This window comes from Colius striatus, chromosome 14, assembly GCF_028858725.1.
Source record: "Colius striatus isolate bColStr4 chromosome 14, bColStr4.1.hap1, whole genome shotgun sequence".
Taxonomy (NCBI): domain Eukaryota; kingdom Metazoa; phylum Chordata; class Aves; order Coliiformes; family Coliidae; genus Colius; species Colius striatus.
Genome location: NC_084772.1, coordinates 16202988 through 16218187, shown reverse-complemented (window position 1 = coordinate 16218187; position 15200 = coordinate 16202988). Strand labels below are relative to the sequence as shown.

The following is a 15200-nucleotide window of genomic DNA, read 5'->3' as shown; positions in this document are numbered from 1 at the left end:
AGCTAAATGCCAACTCTACTATCTTCCTCTTCAGAAAAAGCCCATGATGGCAGTTACTCACCAAGTACAAGCTGCTACTGTCCTTGCATGGCAGTCCAAGAATGTCATGGATGCAATTATCAGAAGCTTAAAAAATGTCTCAGAAGTGGGTTTCCTAGAAAATCCTAATTAGCTATTCAGACCTTACTTGAGAAACATTTCTTTTTAAAGACGACGTATTTTGCTAAAGTCACAGCCAAGTTCAAGTATACTACAAAAGCTACTTAATGTAAAAATCTAACTTCTGTTAAACAGTAGCAACTTTAGTTGTCACTTTCATCCATTAGTAAATAGACCAGGGGAGCACAAAGTGCAAACATTCAGAAGAACAACTGAGTGGTTTTCTTCATCTTACTTGAGATCAGCACTACAGCATGGGATTCTGAGATGCTGAATGTTTTCCACTCACACCTGTTATTCAGAAATCAGCTGTTTAAGGACGGGTAACTTGCTTACCTGCAAACTACATCTCAGATTCAGCCTAAGTTGATTGTGCTGTTAAAAACTTAATATGGCAATAAAATCAGGACTACTGTGAATAAGCTTCTAGTTCACCAGCAATGAGGAAACAATAGAACAGCTCCATGTATGTGACATTGCCAGGACGACTGGTAAAGCTTCAACTATAGAGAGGCATTTTAGTCCTCATGAATACCCAACTTTGCTTTTCTTGCCTTAAGGCGACTCCCTCTAGGAACTGAGTGAGTGATGATAAGAGGATGCTGAGGAGCAAATTTCAGCAGTTACCTGTATATCAAATTTTCCATAATCTAGGGAATTTCCTGTTGAGAAATGCTAAATTGAGCAAGAGTAATAGAAGTCATTGTACCTCCTTCTCCCCTCTACAAGCCCAACCAAAACAAAATTATTAAAACAAGACACAAAGAAGATTGTGATATTTTTACTGTGCATTTCATAAGTGCTTAAAGATGCATGACCATATGCATGATGTTGTCCACAGGTAGTATGCCATACAGGAAGAGACAGACCCTCAGAAGTTCTCACATTCTAATTCAATCAGGGAAAAATTAGATAAAAAAGTATTATCTCCTTATACAGAAGACAAACCACAGAAAGTGTCTGAGATCACACAAAACACAAGCAGAAACTGGAACAGATTTTCCAACAGTTCACATTATGTCCATGGAAAATACCATGTGCTTTTGGGGATGCTAAAACAGGTTCAAAAGTATATGGATCTCGTTAGTGCTTGTCAACCACAAAATATGATTTTAAAATAAATTTTAATAAATTCACAATTCAGAAGAAAATAAAATGAAAAATTCAAACAAATAGTAAGTACAAAGGGAATAAACAGAAATCTTTTTCTTCTTACAATATAAATTAATTGCCAGACCAGTTTGTCATAGATTACTCTTCTTTTTTTCATACATGGATGCATATAAATTCAAGAAGTTATTCTCAGAAGATGAAACTAAGTTGTCAAGATCATAATCAACTTCAAAAGTTGGTCTCTTTCCAAAAATTACAAGAGCAAGAAAGACAGCAAAGTGTGCAGTAAGTCCCCATATCCTGAATGACATTTGATGTTCACGGTTGTTGTATGTAAAGCAGTGCATCCGACTTAAGTAACCAGAGGAGGTTTTAAAAGGCAAGGCTTTGTAATGTAAGGGTTTGACAAAGTACTCCAATGGCACAACAAAAACATGGCTCACTTCAGCTGGATTAGGAGTGGCCTGGAATGTATCCTCGATAAATCCTACAACTGGAGTCACCAAGTGATTCATCTAAAACGGGAAAAAAAACCCCACCAAAACCCAAACTCTAAGTCTGTAGCAAGTAAAAGAATGCTCTTTATTTTAAAAGCATTCAGATGTTACAAAACGTAAACAAGGAATCCATGAAATATTCTCAACTGTAATGCCATTTAGTCTCTCTAATTGTAAGGTTTTTATATTTTATTTTAAATATAGTCTAATCCATTTTAAATTTTCTTTTTTATAATTACACGTAACTGGACACGGTACACCAACTGTGGTCTCTCAAACACCAAACACACAGCCAGAATCTCCTCCCTTTGCTCTGCTGGCAACACAGGCTGTGCACTTTAAGAAGCAGTGGTTATTTACAGTTATAGGTTTGAAAAGGTCATTATCAACCTTAAAAAAGAAAATAACCTAATCTTATTTTCTAATGATATGCTGACTTACTCAGTTTATTGCTTACTTTATCAATTCCAGGCACAAGCCTACAGATGACTTCCACCTTCTCTGGCTGGAGTCCTACTTCTTCTTTAGCTTCTCGGAGAGCAGTATCAATTTCATCTTTATCAGTTTCTTCACTTTTACCTCCTGGAAAACACACTTCCCCTGGTGATCTTCTTAGCTAGAATTTAAAGGCGTACTACTGTTAAATGTAACAAGTTTTACATTTCTTCTTGGATCCATACAGACACTTGTTCATATTGCAGAATCATTTTATGTTTGACCTATCTTTACAGTCAAATAAGCCGGAAATGGTGATTAAGAGGTTTCTGCAGTTCAGAAGTGTGTCTTAACAAGAGTTACATAAGTTGGGCCTATACCCAACTAATGCATGCACCCTCACTGTCAGAGATACATATATCACTCATACAGCACTGTCAGTCATACTATACATTCTGCTTTAATACTTCATCATCTTGCTTGCATAAGAGACCAACAGATTAATCTAGATGGACAACTTGAATAGTGAGATTAAAATACTCAATTTAACAGCAAAAGCTGTGAAGATACACCTTTAAGTAATGTACCTTTAAGTACAGTAATAGGCTGATAATCAAAGATCAGTAAAAAGCCCACTTAACAATCAGTTCATCAGCTAAATGCCTCTATTAGGGTCTTAACATTTCTAAGCAAGACTCCACAAACCTTTCCATTTTTCAGCAACAGAAAAACGTACAAGCAAATGATCTCTGAATACAGGCAGCTGATTGGAGCACGTCTGTGTGTGGAAAAGGAGAGTTGTAAAAGAAAACAGAATGTCCCCAGAAGAGTTCTGGGGGACTTAGATTGTTGCCTTTCCTTTCATATAGAAGACAGAAGTAACATTAAATGCAGACTGAGAAGTCACATTAACAAAGCCTGCACAGTATTATCAGTTTTCTTATTTAAGTTGTAGTAAACAATAAAAACTCCCTTTTATGATCTGGAAATTAAATGCTTCTGTCATAAATATCTGGGTATCTAGCATTTTTCTGGAGGACCCAGAACATGCGGTACAGACAGGACTGTGTGTGAACACCAAGGTGAGAACACACACACACAGCACTGTCCTAGACAGTATCTTGTCGCTGCTTCGCTTGTGTCCCTCAGAACTTCGCCCTGTGCTGAGCCTCGGCCTCGCCTCACCCACCTGCATGGACCTGACAGTGAGCAGCAAGTGCAGCTTCCCCTCCCGCACCAGCAGCGGCAGCAGGACAGACGCTTTGGGCAGCGGCAAGAGGGAGAATTTGTTTCCAACATCGAACTCCGTCAGGCGGAGTCTAGCTCTCTCTTTTACATCTTCTCTAGAGGGAAACAGAAAGGAGGGCCGTGACAGTCCGGAGCTGTGCCCCGGCACGCCGCCGCCATAGGGGAGGGGACCCCACACAGCTGAGCCTAACAGGTGCTGGTCCGAGGCCACCCCGCTAACCGCCCGCCCCTCCCGTTAGGCCCGGGAAGGTGTCTCCTCCCTGCTGCTTTCCTTCTGAGTTTTCCCCGCAGTTGGTGTGGAAAGCGAGGGCAGCGGAAGAAGGGCCAGGGACGACCGCTACCTTTCCAGCTCTCCCTTCCCCTCCGCAGCCGCCATCTTTAGCGCCCTCAGCCCCGTGTGGACTCCTCCTTCTACACCACCTCCCGCCCCGACGCCCAGTCCCGCCAATCAACACGTGAGGTCGCCGAGATCCGCCTTCTGATTGGCAGCGAGCAGGCCACGTGATGAGCACTCAGGGAACAACAGCCCGCGGCGTTCCCGCCCTCGAGTGGGTGTCGGGTGGTTGTGAGGCGGGCGCTGCGGGCCGGAGGCGGGAGGCTTCTCACGGCCAGTCGGCGGCGGCAGCCGGGTTTTTGGAGCTACGTTTACCTGGAAGACAGCGTGAGTTGCCAGCACTAGCTGGGAAAAGCGGGAACTTGCGGAGAGATTTGGTATCACGCCCCTCAGAGGGGCCTGCGTGGAACGGCCTGCTCGCCCGCCATCCCTCAGAGGATCAAGGGCGATGGCAGCGAGACAGTGATGCTGGGCTCACAGTGTGAGCTCTTCTCTTTGCTTTAGTTAAGGGGTCCATTCATACAGGCACTAGCATTCCTCCTCTCACGTGCTTTTTAGAGGGAAGAGGATATCACAGGTCACAAGCCTCCGGCTGCCAGGGAGCTTGAGAAAGAACCATTGCCCACCTGTCGAAGCCTAATTACCTATAGCCATGGACCCTTAAAAGCTGAAGGATGTCAGCAGCCTCTTTTGAACACAGACACCTAGCTCAGTACTCTTAATTTAAGGACTCTTACTGGGAAAGAAGCTAGTGTCAGCTTATTTTCATCATGTAGTACCAGTTGGAAACAGCAACATATCAGAGACTTCCTCAAGCTTGGTGAAGGTTCTGGGCACTAGAATTTCATTTCCAGGTCTCATTGGAGACACGCAAGTAGCAAAGTAACACACAGCTATAATAGTTTATCAAGCTAGTTATTACTAGCTATCAAGAGCTAGTAATCAGGATTAACTGCATTTCAAGTAACATCACAATGGTACAATCCACATCTGAATCCATCAAACAAGACACAACACCCCAAGTTACTCTGAAGGTGTAAGAGCTAGTTACCGTAGTGTTTATTTTTTTTTTAAACTGCATTAAGCTAAAGAACCAAATGTGTTTTCCATGTGGTAGGCCCTGTGTTATTTATCAGTTAACCTCAAGTCCTTAAATGCTTGTTGAGACTATTTGTTACATACAATAGTATATATTTATACACACAAGCTTACATGTAAAAACAAGTGCAGTTTATATACATTATGTATAATGTGGTTTTTCATGTGTGAATTAAAAACCAAACATAATTATGCACACATGTACATGTCTTGGCTGTGTGATTCCAGCAGAATACAATGCCTATTTTTATGTCCGGTGTGCAGTTCAGGCTTCACTGAAACTTGAACAGAACTCATTCATCTTCAAGCTGTTTTACTTAACCATTATAGGGAGAAAAAAAATAGTATCTTCAGAAAATGTAGTTTTTCAGTGAAAAGTACATAAGTAGGAGATTACTTCTTATTATTCATCCACACAGCTGAATGTGCCGTTGAACTATTGCTCCAGAAGACTGATGTTATCAGATCCTATATTTCTCTTTGGCTTTCTCTTTCAGAATGCAGATGTGCTAAAAAAGAAATGAATTCCAGCTTTAGTCAATCTTTACTTTCAAAGAAAATGGAAAAATCTTTTTCAGTCATGTTCCTAGCATTGTAAGGAAAACACACCAGAACAGTAATCATTGCAAGTTTAGTTGCATGTTTACTACTTGCAGTAAAATTGAGATATTAATATTGCTTCCAAACTCATCTGTAATTTATAGATTTACATATTCTGAAGACATCAAAGTTGTTAAATTATTGTATCCTCCTTCATATTGCTTTGCAATAGCATGGATCCAGTATGTGTCTTTAACAGAACTGGTTTGTCTTATTGAAAAAGACGAGTGGAAAACTTTTCCACTTAACCAGATCTAAGAAAACACTTCAAAACTAAGGAGAAGAAAAAAAAGAGATCAACTCTTTCTATCAGTTATACCCTTCCCAATTCTGTTACTCAGTGCAGCCTTGGGAGACAGTACTGAAACACAGGAGAAAAGATCTGGATGGCCATGTTACATAGTGAAGGAGAAATCCATTCCACGCACAGCCATCTTAGGCTAGAAAACTGCAACATACAATTTCACTAAGAGAGACAAACATCACATTAAAGACAAATAATAAGTTCCTTTCTCTTCAGATGGGGCCAGCAGATTGTATACTGCCAGCCATCCCAGGGGATTCAGGATATTGCATGGCACAAATGGGCCACGGACTTGTGCAGCAGATTATTAAAAAGTAAGGCACAAACAAGTTCTTACACATTTACATTGAATTATGAGCTTGTCATATTAATAATGTTTTTGCCCTCTTAATGGAAGTTTTGAATCAGATTTCGAGCTCTGTTAATTGTTGAGAAGCTCCAAGTTAAAGCTTATATTCTTGCTGGTTACATGTTGAGGCACACATGTATGTACGTACGTTTAGATCTCTGAAGTATTCATTATAATCAAGAGCATATCCGACCACAAATTTATCTGGAATTTCAAAGCCTATATCTGTAAGAAAATACAATTCTTTTTATACTTGGGTAGTGTAAATAGCTTTTATGTACACAGTTTGTATTCAACACATGCTTCAGCTATTTAAGAGTAATACCTAAAAAATCCATCATCTTGCTTTCAAGGTACTTATCATGCTTTTTTAAGAATCAGAGCTGTAAATTTATGTCAAGGGTTAGAATCTGTACCAACCCCATTAGTTAGTAATAAAATTAAAATGCTAAGAGAATGCATTTTAAGAACAAAATAATTATTTAAAACTTATTTCTGAGGTAATCCTGAGGGAGGGAGATATCAAATGAGATTCTGCTTGTGTTAGAATAGACACACTGCAACTCAGTATAGATTTTCAGTTTGAGAACAAGGCAAGATGAATGCAGAGTCAAAACAAATGCCTTTTAGGGTCAAAGTCAAACAGTGTAAAGTTAAGGTTTGATTCTGTTTCTGCTATCTGGTAACAAAGAGCCAAACCTGCACTTAGACCAACCAGGGGAAAAAAAGAAGGTGGCCATAAGGTTTCAGCATGGAAGAGGTGGTCATCAGTTTACAAATTTTGACATATTTTCTCCCTATTTCTTTTAGCCTTCCTGAAACTTATATGCCAGTTGTCAGACTTACTACATGAAGTGAAATGATGGGATTGTATTTTGTATGACCAGGAAAACAGAATACTTACAGTCTGGTCTGTAACCTGGGCTTTGACTTGTCCTTTTAACAAGTAGGCTGTAAGGCAGAGCAGAGAAGATGATGTATTTTAAAATATGTCTTACTCTAAGCTGTATACTTTTCCCATTCCTCCCCCTAAGCTTCTACAATGATGCAGTTAAACTGAAACAATGAGATTATTTTAACAGAAGGAAGAAGTATTCAGCTTATAACTGAGGAAGAAGCCAAGGCTCCGATCTAGGTTCATTCTACAGGTCCAAATGACTCTATTGTTTTACAGTTAGTTCTCTTCAATACTGTATCCTAAATGCTTTTTTCATAAATGTATCATCAAACTGAAATAGCACAGACACCTAAGCCAGTTCAAGTGGCATGCAAAGATTTTCATGGGGAGGGAGGGGGAGGAGGACAAGGTGTGCAGTGTCACTGTGATTTCTTCCACAAAGTCATATACATTCTTGCCTTTCCTTGTGAAGAAACTGAGGACATTGTACACAGTCACTAGGAGGAACATAACTGGTATGTAAAACAGGAATTGTTTTTTCAAAGCATCATGATTTATTGACAGAGATATTGCAAAAAAATTCCTTTTGGGGATCATCTAAAAGCAGATTTAGAATGCTACTTGAAGTCATCTTGCAAGTGCTGAGAACCTGTATGACTGAGGACATTAAGAAAAGTTCTGGATATTATGGTTCTAGTATTGAGACAACTGAGAAGGTCTTAGGAAAGAGACAAATTTCCTTCAAATATAAGGAGGTAAGAAACAAGGAATGCATCAATCTGTATGGGCTACAGAAAAAGAGCTAGGAAACCTTTCTTTATTCTTTTTAACAATGAAGATTGTAGCACATGTGTAAATGTCCCGGTTTAGTAAATACTTAGTTTTTCACCAACTGGATAAAAATTTCTCCCTGCATTTACTTCCTCTTCCCCCAAACTTCAAACCAAATAAAACCAAACACCCACCAGCATACACTGACTATTCACCTAAATGCTTTTGCTCTGTATTCTCGTTACAATGCACCGGTAAGTTGTCAGATCGTCATACCTTACAACTTTTACCATCTTTGGTTTGTTATCTTTTATTTTTGAAAGTAATGCTTTCATTGTTCTACCAGTCTCAATAATGTCCTGAAAGAGATAGAAAAACTAATTATCCTCTGAGTCTGAAAGGAAAAACAGACTGCCAGTGGATTCATTTAAAGCATGAAAATGAGTCAGCAACCTTAGCAGCACAGTGACATGATTAATTGGTGGTTTTTATGGAATAGGTATTAACAGGGAGAAAAAAAAGTATGTCATTCCCTCTCCCCACACTCCAGTCTTTACTTACCTCTACTACTAACACATTCTGGAAAGGATCATGTAGGGAGAGAAAGAAAAGAAAATATTTACATAGCAGATTCAGTGAATTTCACAGCCATGAAAAGTTTGCAGTACAAACATCAGTTACAAGTAAGTTGTAATCGATTTTCAAAAGAGCTTGTCACTTAAATACTTACATTATTTTAGTGCTTTCTGAAGAGTCTTTCTGTAAATATTTGTAGGAAGCTTAGAATATTGTGAGAAAGTCACCTACATCAGGTTTTATATATTATTTTATGTTTTAGCATTCTAGAACCATACTGCATGAGTCAGTTTAAGATGGTTCATTTCTGGGATAAAACATGGAGGAGGATCTTCATATGCATTCAGTAGGGGTAGTGTCAAGTTTCCACTGAGATCAGTGGGAATTACTTTTTCAAAGCTGGCATATTAAACCAGTGTTTAGTGGCTGCAAATATGTAGTACCAAAATGTTAATAAAGATGGACTTCCTGAAAGATACACAGGAACTGTTCTTTCTCCTTAAAAGCTGAAGATGCTAATTCATACCTTCCCATTTAATGTAGACAGTTCCTCAACAACAATACAGATTTTTTCTGTAGGTGAGTCATTCTAGAAGGAGAAATAAGAGAGGGAAGTCACATAAAACATGCTCAAAAGTGTTACTTTGTTAATGTTAATGGTGTGCTGCTCTTGCTCTTTACCTATCAAATCATGTTTGGAACTTTACACACAACTCCTTGAGTGAAAGAGCTTTTAAGCAGCTGAGAGCAGGAACAGTGAATGAAGTCTCAGTGCAGACCTATGTTTGTGTGGAACACAAGCATATCCACATTCATGGATTAGACATCAATGCTTTCAACTATTTCTATTACCACAGATTTTTTTTTAGAATTCCATGAAAACTTTATAGGATATTGTAAACTTGCATTTAGCATGGAATCAATTTTCTTCAGTGCCCAGAGCTGTAGCCTTCAGAGAAGGTAGAAGGTAAAACCAGGAAAAAAACCATATTGTTGCTTTATAGTAGTTGTCAGGCCAACTGCAATTGATTCAGGCAAAAGATACCAGTTCCCCAACACACAGATCATGAAAACAATTCTCTCCAGTATTATCTAAAGGAATGAAAAATAATTCAGGGAGAAACAGTAAGCTAAGCTCTCCATACTCCCTCCAACCAAAGGCTGCCATGGTAAAGGCAGAGTAGAACCTGTATGGAAACTTTGGGCTGGAGAGTAGGACCTTGAAGACCTGGTGCTGTCTTTGTCATGTTAGGTGTTCAGCTGTATGTTCATCCCAGTGAATATACAATATCTATCTGATGGTGGGGGCAAATTGCCTTTCACAATGTTAGTAAATTGAGCTGCTTTGAACAAGATATATACATAAACTCAATTTTTGTGGAGTTTTCATGTAAACTACCAGTATTCAGAATGTCTTTCCAAAGAAAATAAAATTACTTACACAGTAGCTTTTTATTCTAACAAAATCCACAGTAATAGGCACAGATTTATCACCATTTTGATTTAGTGCTTTTATATGGTCCAGCAAATCGGCAAAGAATTTATAGCCTCCTTTAAGGACACAGAGTGCAACAATGTGTTGGCTTCCCATATCTTGCATTATATCTCTAGCCAAACGTTCTGTCCTGGAAGGAAAAAAAAAAAACCAAATTCCATGAAGTGTTTTATGTATCATACTTGTTTGTCTGTGTGTTAGGCAATGTCTAAGTTAAATTTCTGATCATGCTGTTAGGTTTTTATAATCAACAAACTGTGATCCCATTAAGACACAGGACAGTTAGTTACATATTTGCAGTTCGCAAAAAGGCAACTACTCCACTATAGACATACTGTTGTTTTAATCCATATATAAAAACAATGCAGGATAGGAAAGCTTGTAGATATTTGAGATAACATGGAAACTTAAATAGTAGAGGAATCCTTGCTGAAAAACTGCTTTTGTATGAAGCTCCAGAATACAAGTATTAGAGCTGCAGGGTTTCCATGTTTCTTGTGGGCTATGCAGGGTAGGTAGGACCTCAGGCTTTTCATTTGGAGGGAAGTAGGTCATTGGCATAGATACACTACTTTCTGTTGTTTGTCCTCATACCTGTCCAGGATAAGTCCATGAGGAATGAAAACTCTTTCCAAATCTTCTTCATAATGCTTAGGAATGCAAAATAGATTTTTGTTATAGCCACTTTCTTCATCTCTTATCTGCAAATGAAAAGGAATTAGCTTTATGAGTAAAAACAGAGATATAAAGGAAAAAACCTTCCAGTCTCTGATAATGTGGAGAAAGACTCTTTTCCCTACACCCCTCTGCAGACCTGCTCTCCACCAGGTCACCCCCAGCCTGTACTGGTACATCATGCTGTTCCTTCATAGGTGCAGGAGTCACCACTTGGCTGTATTGAACCCCATGAGATTCCTCTCTGCCCAACTCTCAAGCCAGTCAAGATATCGCTGAATGGCAGCACAGCTTTCAGCCAGTCCTCCCAGTTTGGTGTCATCAGTGAACTTGCTGAGGATATACTCTCCTCCCTCATCCAGGTTGTTGATGAAGATGTTGAATAAGACTGGCCCCAGAACTGACCCCTGTAGAACCCCACTGGCCGCAGACCTCCAACTTAACTTGATGCCGATGATCACCACTCTCTGGGCTCTGTCATTCAGCCAGTTTGCGATCCACCTCACCGTCCACTCATCCAACTCACACTGCCTGAGCTTTCTGATGAAGATGTTATGGGAGACAGTGTCAAAAGCCTTGCAGATGACATCCACTGCTCTCCTTTCATCTACCCAGCCAGTTATACCATCATAGAAAGCTATCAGGTTGGTCAAGCAGGATTTCCTCTTGGTGAATCCATATTGACTCTCTCTGATAACCATCTTTTCCTTCATGTGCTTAGAGATGACATCCAGAATGAGCTGTTCCATCACCTTTCTGTGGATGGAGGTGAAACTGACTGGCCTGTAATTTCTTATGTCCTCCTTCTTGCCCTTTTTAAAGACTGGAATGACACTGGCCTTCCTCCAGTCCTCAGGCACCTCACATGTGCTCTATGATTGTTCAAAAATGGAGAGCAGCTTAGCAATAATATCAGCCAGCTCCATCAGCACTCGTGGGTGCATCCCATCAGGTCCCATGGATTTCTGGATGTCTAGCTTCCCTAGTAGATCCTTGACCCAATCCTCTTCAACCAAGAGACTATCTTCCTTATTCAAGACTTTGTTTGTCCTGCAGGCACTGAGCTTCCTGAGGGACAGCCTTAGGAGTAAAGACTGAGGCAAAAAAGGCATTCAGTAGTTCTGCCTTCTCTGTATCCTCTGTCACCAGGGTATCCACCTCATTCAACAGCAGACTCACAATCTTCCTGGTCTTCCTTTTGCTGCATACGTACCTGAAGATGCCTTTATTGTCTCCTTTACATCCTGTGCCAGATTATATTCCAAGAGGGCTTTAGCCTTCCCTGCTTTGTCCCTGCATACTCTCTGATATTCCTATACTCTTCATAAGCACCCAGTCCCCTTTTCCACATTCCATAGACTTCCTTCTTCCAATTGAGTTGTTTCAGAAGGTCTTTGTTCATCCACACAGGCTTCTTACTTTATCTGTTTCTTTTTACTTGTGGGAATACACTGATCATGGGTTTGGATGAAGTGTCATTTGAAAATTAATTAGCTTTCCTGGGCATCCCCCACCTTCTAGAATCCTAGCCCATGAAATTCCTCCAAGCAGTTCAGTGAACAGGCCAAAGTCAGCTCTGCCATAGTCCAGGGTTGCAATCCTGTTTGTGACCTTGGACTTCAGAAGAGCTGACTTTGGCCCTGATGAGTTGCAGTGGTTGCAGAGAGGCCATAGCTACTTCCCACAGAACAGGGCATTAGCCTTTTTGCCATCAGGGTTTAGCATTTCAGTTCTTCCTTCAACATGCTGGCTCCAGGCTGTTGTACTCAGAGGTGCCCGAGTGTCTAGAAGTTATATATTCTCCATTTAGGCTTCTCTTCTGACTAGTCTTCTGGCCTCAAACACATCTGTGTCTGTGGATTCTACCACCCTTTGAGACCATAATAGATGCATTGGTCTTTGTTCAAAAGCAGGCAAGAAAAAAGTACAAGTAGAAACCAATTTGAAAAATAAGACTAATATGTAAGTACTATAAATAAGTTAAGAAAAAAACAAATTAGAGATATTTGCCATATCTACTATTGCCCTGAAAAAGAAGACAGAACTAATTGAAAGAAAAATTCAAAGCTGGCTCAAAGCCTTGGTAGTGTAAAGCAGGTTAACTACACACCAGTTGCATTCAACATAACTCAATACAGTTGCTTGCTGATGGAGAGCACAGAGAACTAGATAGTAATAGAAAGTATTACTAACAAGTCAACACCTGCAAACCCTTTAGATGGATGGTTTTTAATTCTCTTTTTTTGGCATAGAAGAGATGAGTGCTTAGAAAGAAAGGGAAAATGGACTGTAGGGAACAGAAGGAGGTTATTACTTGCAAAACTCACAGCAGAGACAAAAATGAGATAACCCATTACTGATGTTTATTGTAAATTAGCCATGAATAGCCTACTGCATTTGAAGATAAAACAGGAGAGACAAGTGTTAACAAGGATTTCAAAGAACAGATTATTGTAGTACAAAGCAATGCATATAGAATCCCATCCTGGCTGAAGTAACTGTATTCTGTTAGTACTCAAAATTGATAGGTCTTGATGTTCCAAGTTAGATTTACAGAATAGCCTTTGCAGTTGAGTGCTGTTTAGAGTGTCAGTAGTATTATTTTGCCTGTTTTCGTTCCTATTTTCTTCATGGCTGAAGTTAGCAAAGTTAAAGCTTAAATAAAGGCTTGTTTTTAAATTTTATTTGTTTGTGCTTTATAATCTTGGAAGAGATACTGGCAGTTACACTGGTATCAGCTGTAGATCAGGCTAGACAGTAGGGAAGTACCTAGACAGTGTAGAACTGCTTATTGTTATTTGATTGTTATATTAATCCAGTTGGCCAGTTTAAAATGGGCTAATTTCTGCCTGTGTGAGATTGCTAGTGGTGACAGACAGAATAAAAATACAGGGTAAGGGATTCTGTCAACAAGAAGCAGTGACGATAGGACATAATTAGAAGTATCGGTCAAAGTTAAAAGAGTACTGGAGTACAGAAAAAGTGCCTTTGTCGATACTCACTGACATGCTAAAAAGCTTGAAAGTGCTGTAGGGTGTAGGTTTGTTTTGTTGTTTGGTTTCATTGCATAAATGCAGCTTAACTGCAATAATAATGCTACCAGTTTTCCTTTTGCCCAGTCATGATAGTGATCTACATATTTAATGGATCTCAGCCTTATGATTTTGCTTTTGCAGTTATAAATTGGGCTTTCGTCTTCATAATGAGTTAAAGTTCAGCCTTGTTGATGATTAATTTGATGAGAGGCATCACAACTGGTTCAGCTCAAGTGAGGGACTAGCTTTGTCTGTGTTAATGTAACTATTCAATAAAGCTGATCTGGAAGCATACAGGTGTGGGTAGTGATTACTGCTTATAGCTAGTCCAACAGTGCAGTTTAATACTTTTTATTTGGTTAACAGCTGTGCTCATTTTGTGCAAAATGTCTGCTACATTCATATCTTGTTTATTGCTATGTATGAAGCATTTTTGTAAGGTCTGCTGAAAGGTTCATGAAGAGAACCCTAAGGATTGCATCAATTTGAGCACCACATCACCATAGTAACATGCTGCATATACCTTACAGGCTCATAAAAGCTTTTATTATTTACTATTATTATTTAGCATGTATTGTGGCACATGCTAAATAATACAGCAACAACCCATTATAATAAAGCAATCTGATAAACTATCACACAAAGTCATTACATTTTTAAATCATGAGCTTGTAAGTTGAGGAATTAGTTGTTTAATTTAGATTCAATCTAGCCTGTTGTTCACTTAATAGTGTAGGTTTCTGAGTTTAAGGGGGGAAAAACAACAAAATTAGCTACAGCAATGTAAAGATTAATTAAGTATTGTTTCATCAGCACAGAGTAAAAAAAAATATGAATACATGTATATTAAAATAAAATAATGCTATAAGTTTGTAAAGAAATTGAGTCTATTAAGATGCCTGTGTTCTGAAAGGCGTTTTTTCTCCCGAGTAAGCATACAAAACAAGGCCTTTCATTTGTCAGTATTTCTAATGTTCTTTTGTTCTTGCTGAAGCAAACCTCTTCCCCCACACCCAGAACTCCCTTCAATCAAATAACCAAATACGAGTTCATTATGCTTTCTTACCTGCAGTCCATGAGCCATAATCTTACTGTGAATTATGCTATCAGAGAATGAGTTTGTATTATTACCGCACTTTGTCTTGCTCTGTTTTCATCTTATAGTCAGATCATGACCTGCTTCTAAAAGGTCAAAATTGACATCCTTCCCACAGGAAGCATTACTTCTTTCTACTAATGCACTGACATCACAATCCGAGGTTCTTACTTAATCAGATTAACCAGAAATAAACTGGGCATGAGCTCTGCTGCAACCAATCAAACTGAAGATGTGGAGAACGTGGGAGATGCAAAAAGGAACCTCATGAATCAAGTTAGTGGGAAGAACTAGGTAAGGTAGTGGTTATTTTTAACTGAAAATACAAATTAAATATGTGGTTGTTAACAAATGTAATTTTTTATACCAGTTTCTTACACAATACTGCACATCCATTGTTGTGATAAAGTCTACAGCTTTAAAAATTTTGTGATAATTTGCAGACAAAAAATTGGTATTTAAATACACAAAGCTATATTTTAAAAGATCACTTGAAACAGAGGTCTGCAGCTGTTGA

The 15200-nt window shown here is 39.0% G+C and overlaps 2 protein-coding genes across 6 annotated transcripts; both read right to left on the bottom strand.

The window, feature by feature from the left end:
* Positions 1-925: 925 nt before the first annotated feature.
* On the bottom strand, positions 926-3861 carry NUDT7 (nudix hydrolase 7). 5 transcript variants are annotated; one of them, XM_062007493.1, is made up of 5 exons: positions 3794-3861; positions 3394-3547; positions 2910-2982; positions 2227-2385; positions 926-1787 (listed from the first exon to the last, which is right to left on the bottom strand). In XM_062007493.1, the coding sequence occupies exons 2-5, from the start codon at positions 3501-3503 to the stop codon at positions 1404-1406; spliced, it is 726 nt and encodes a 241-aa protein (XP_061863477.1). In that variant the 5' UTR covers positions 3504-3547; positions 3794-3861; the 3' UTR covers positions 926-1403. The 5 variants fall into 5 exon arrangements, with proteins under 5 accessions (XP_061863477.1, XP_061863479.1, XP_010199127.2 ...); XM_062007495.1 differs by having other exon boundaries at positions 3394-3542; positions 3794-3839; XM_010200825.2 differs by lacking the exon at positions 2910-2982 and having other exon boundaries at positions 3794-3855.
* A 1484-nt stretch (positions 3862-5345) lies between these two features.
* On the bottom strand, positions 5346-14671 carry LOC104556818 (hypoxanthine-guanine phosphoribosyltransferase). The gene is made up of 9 exons (XM_010200826.2): positions 14654-14671; positions 10472-10578; positions 9824-10007; positions 8909-8971; positions 8368-8385; positions 8083-8165; positions 7042-7088; positions 6286-6362; positions 5346-5393 (listed from the first exon to the last, which is right to left on the bottom strand). The coding sequence occupies exons 1-9, from the start codon at positions 14669-14671 to the stop codon at positions 5346-5348; spliced, it is 645 nt and encodes a 214-aa protein (XP_010199128.2).
* Between the last annotated feature and the right edge of the window lie 529 nt (positions 14672-15200).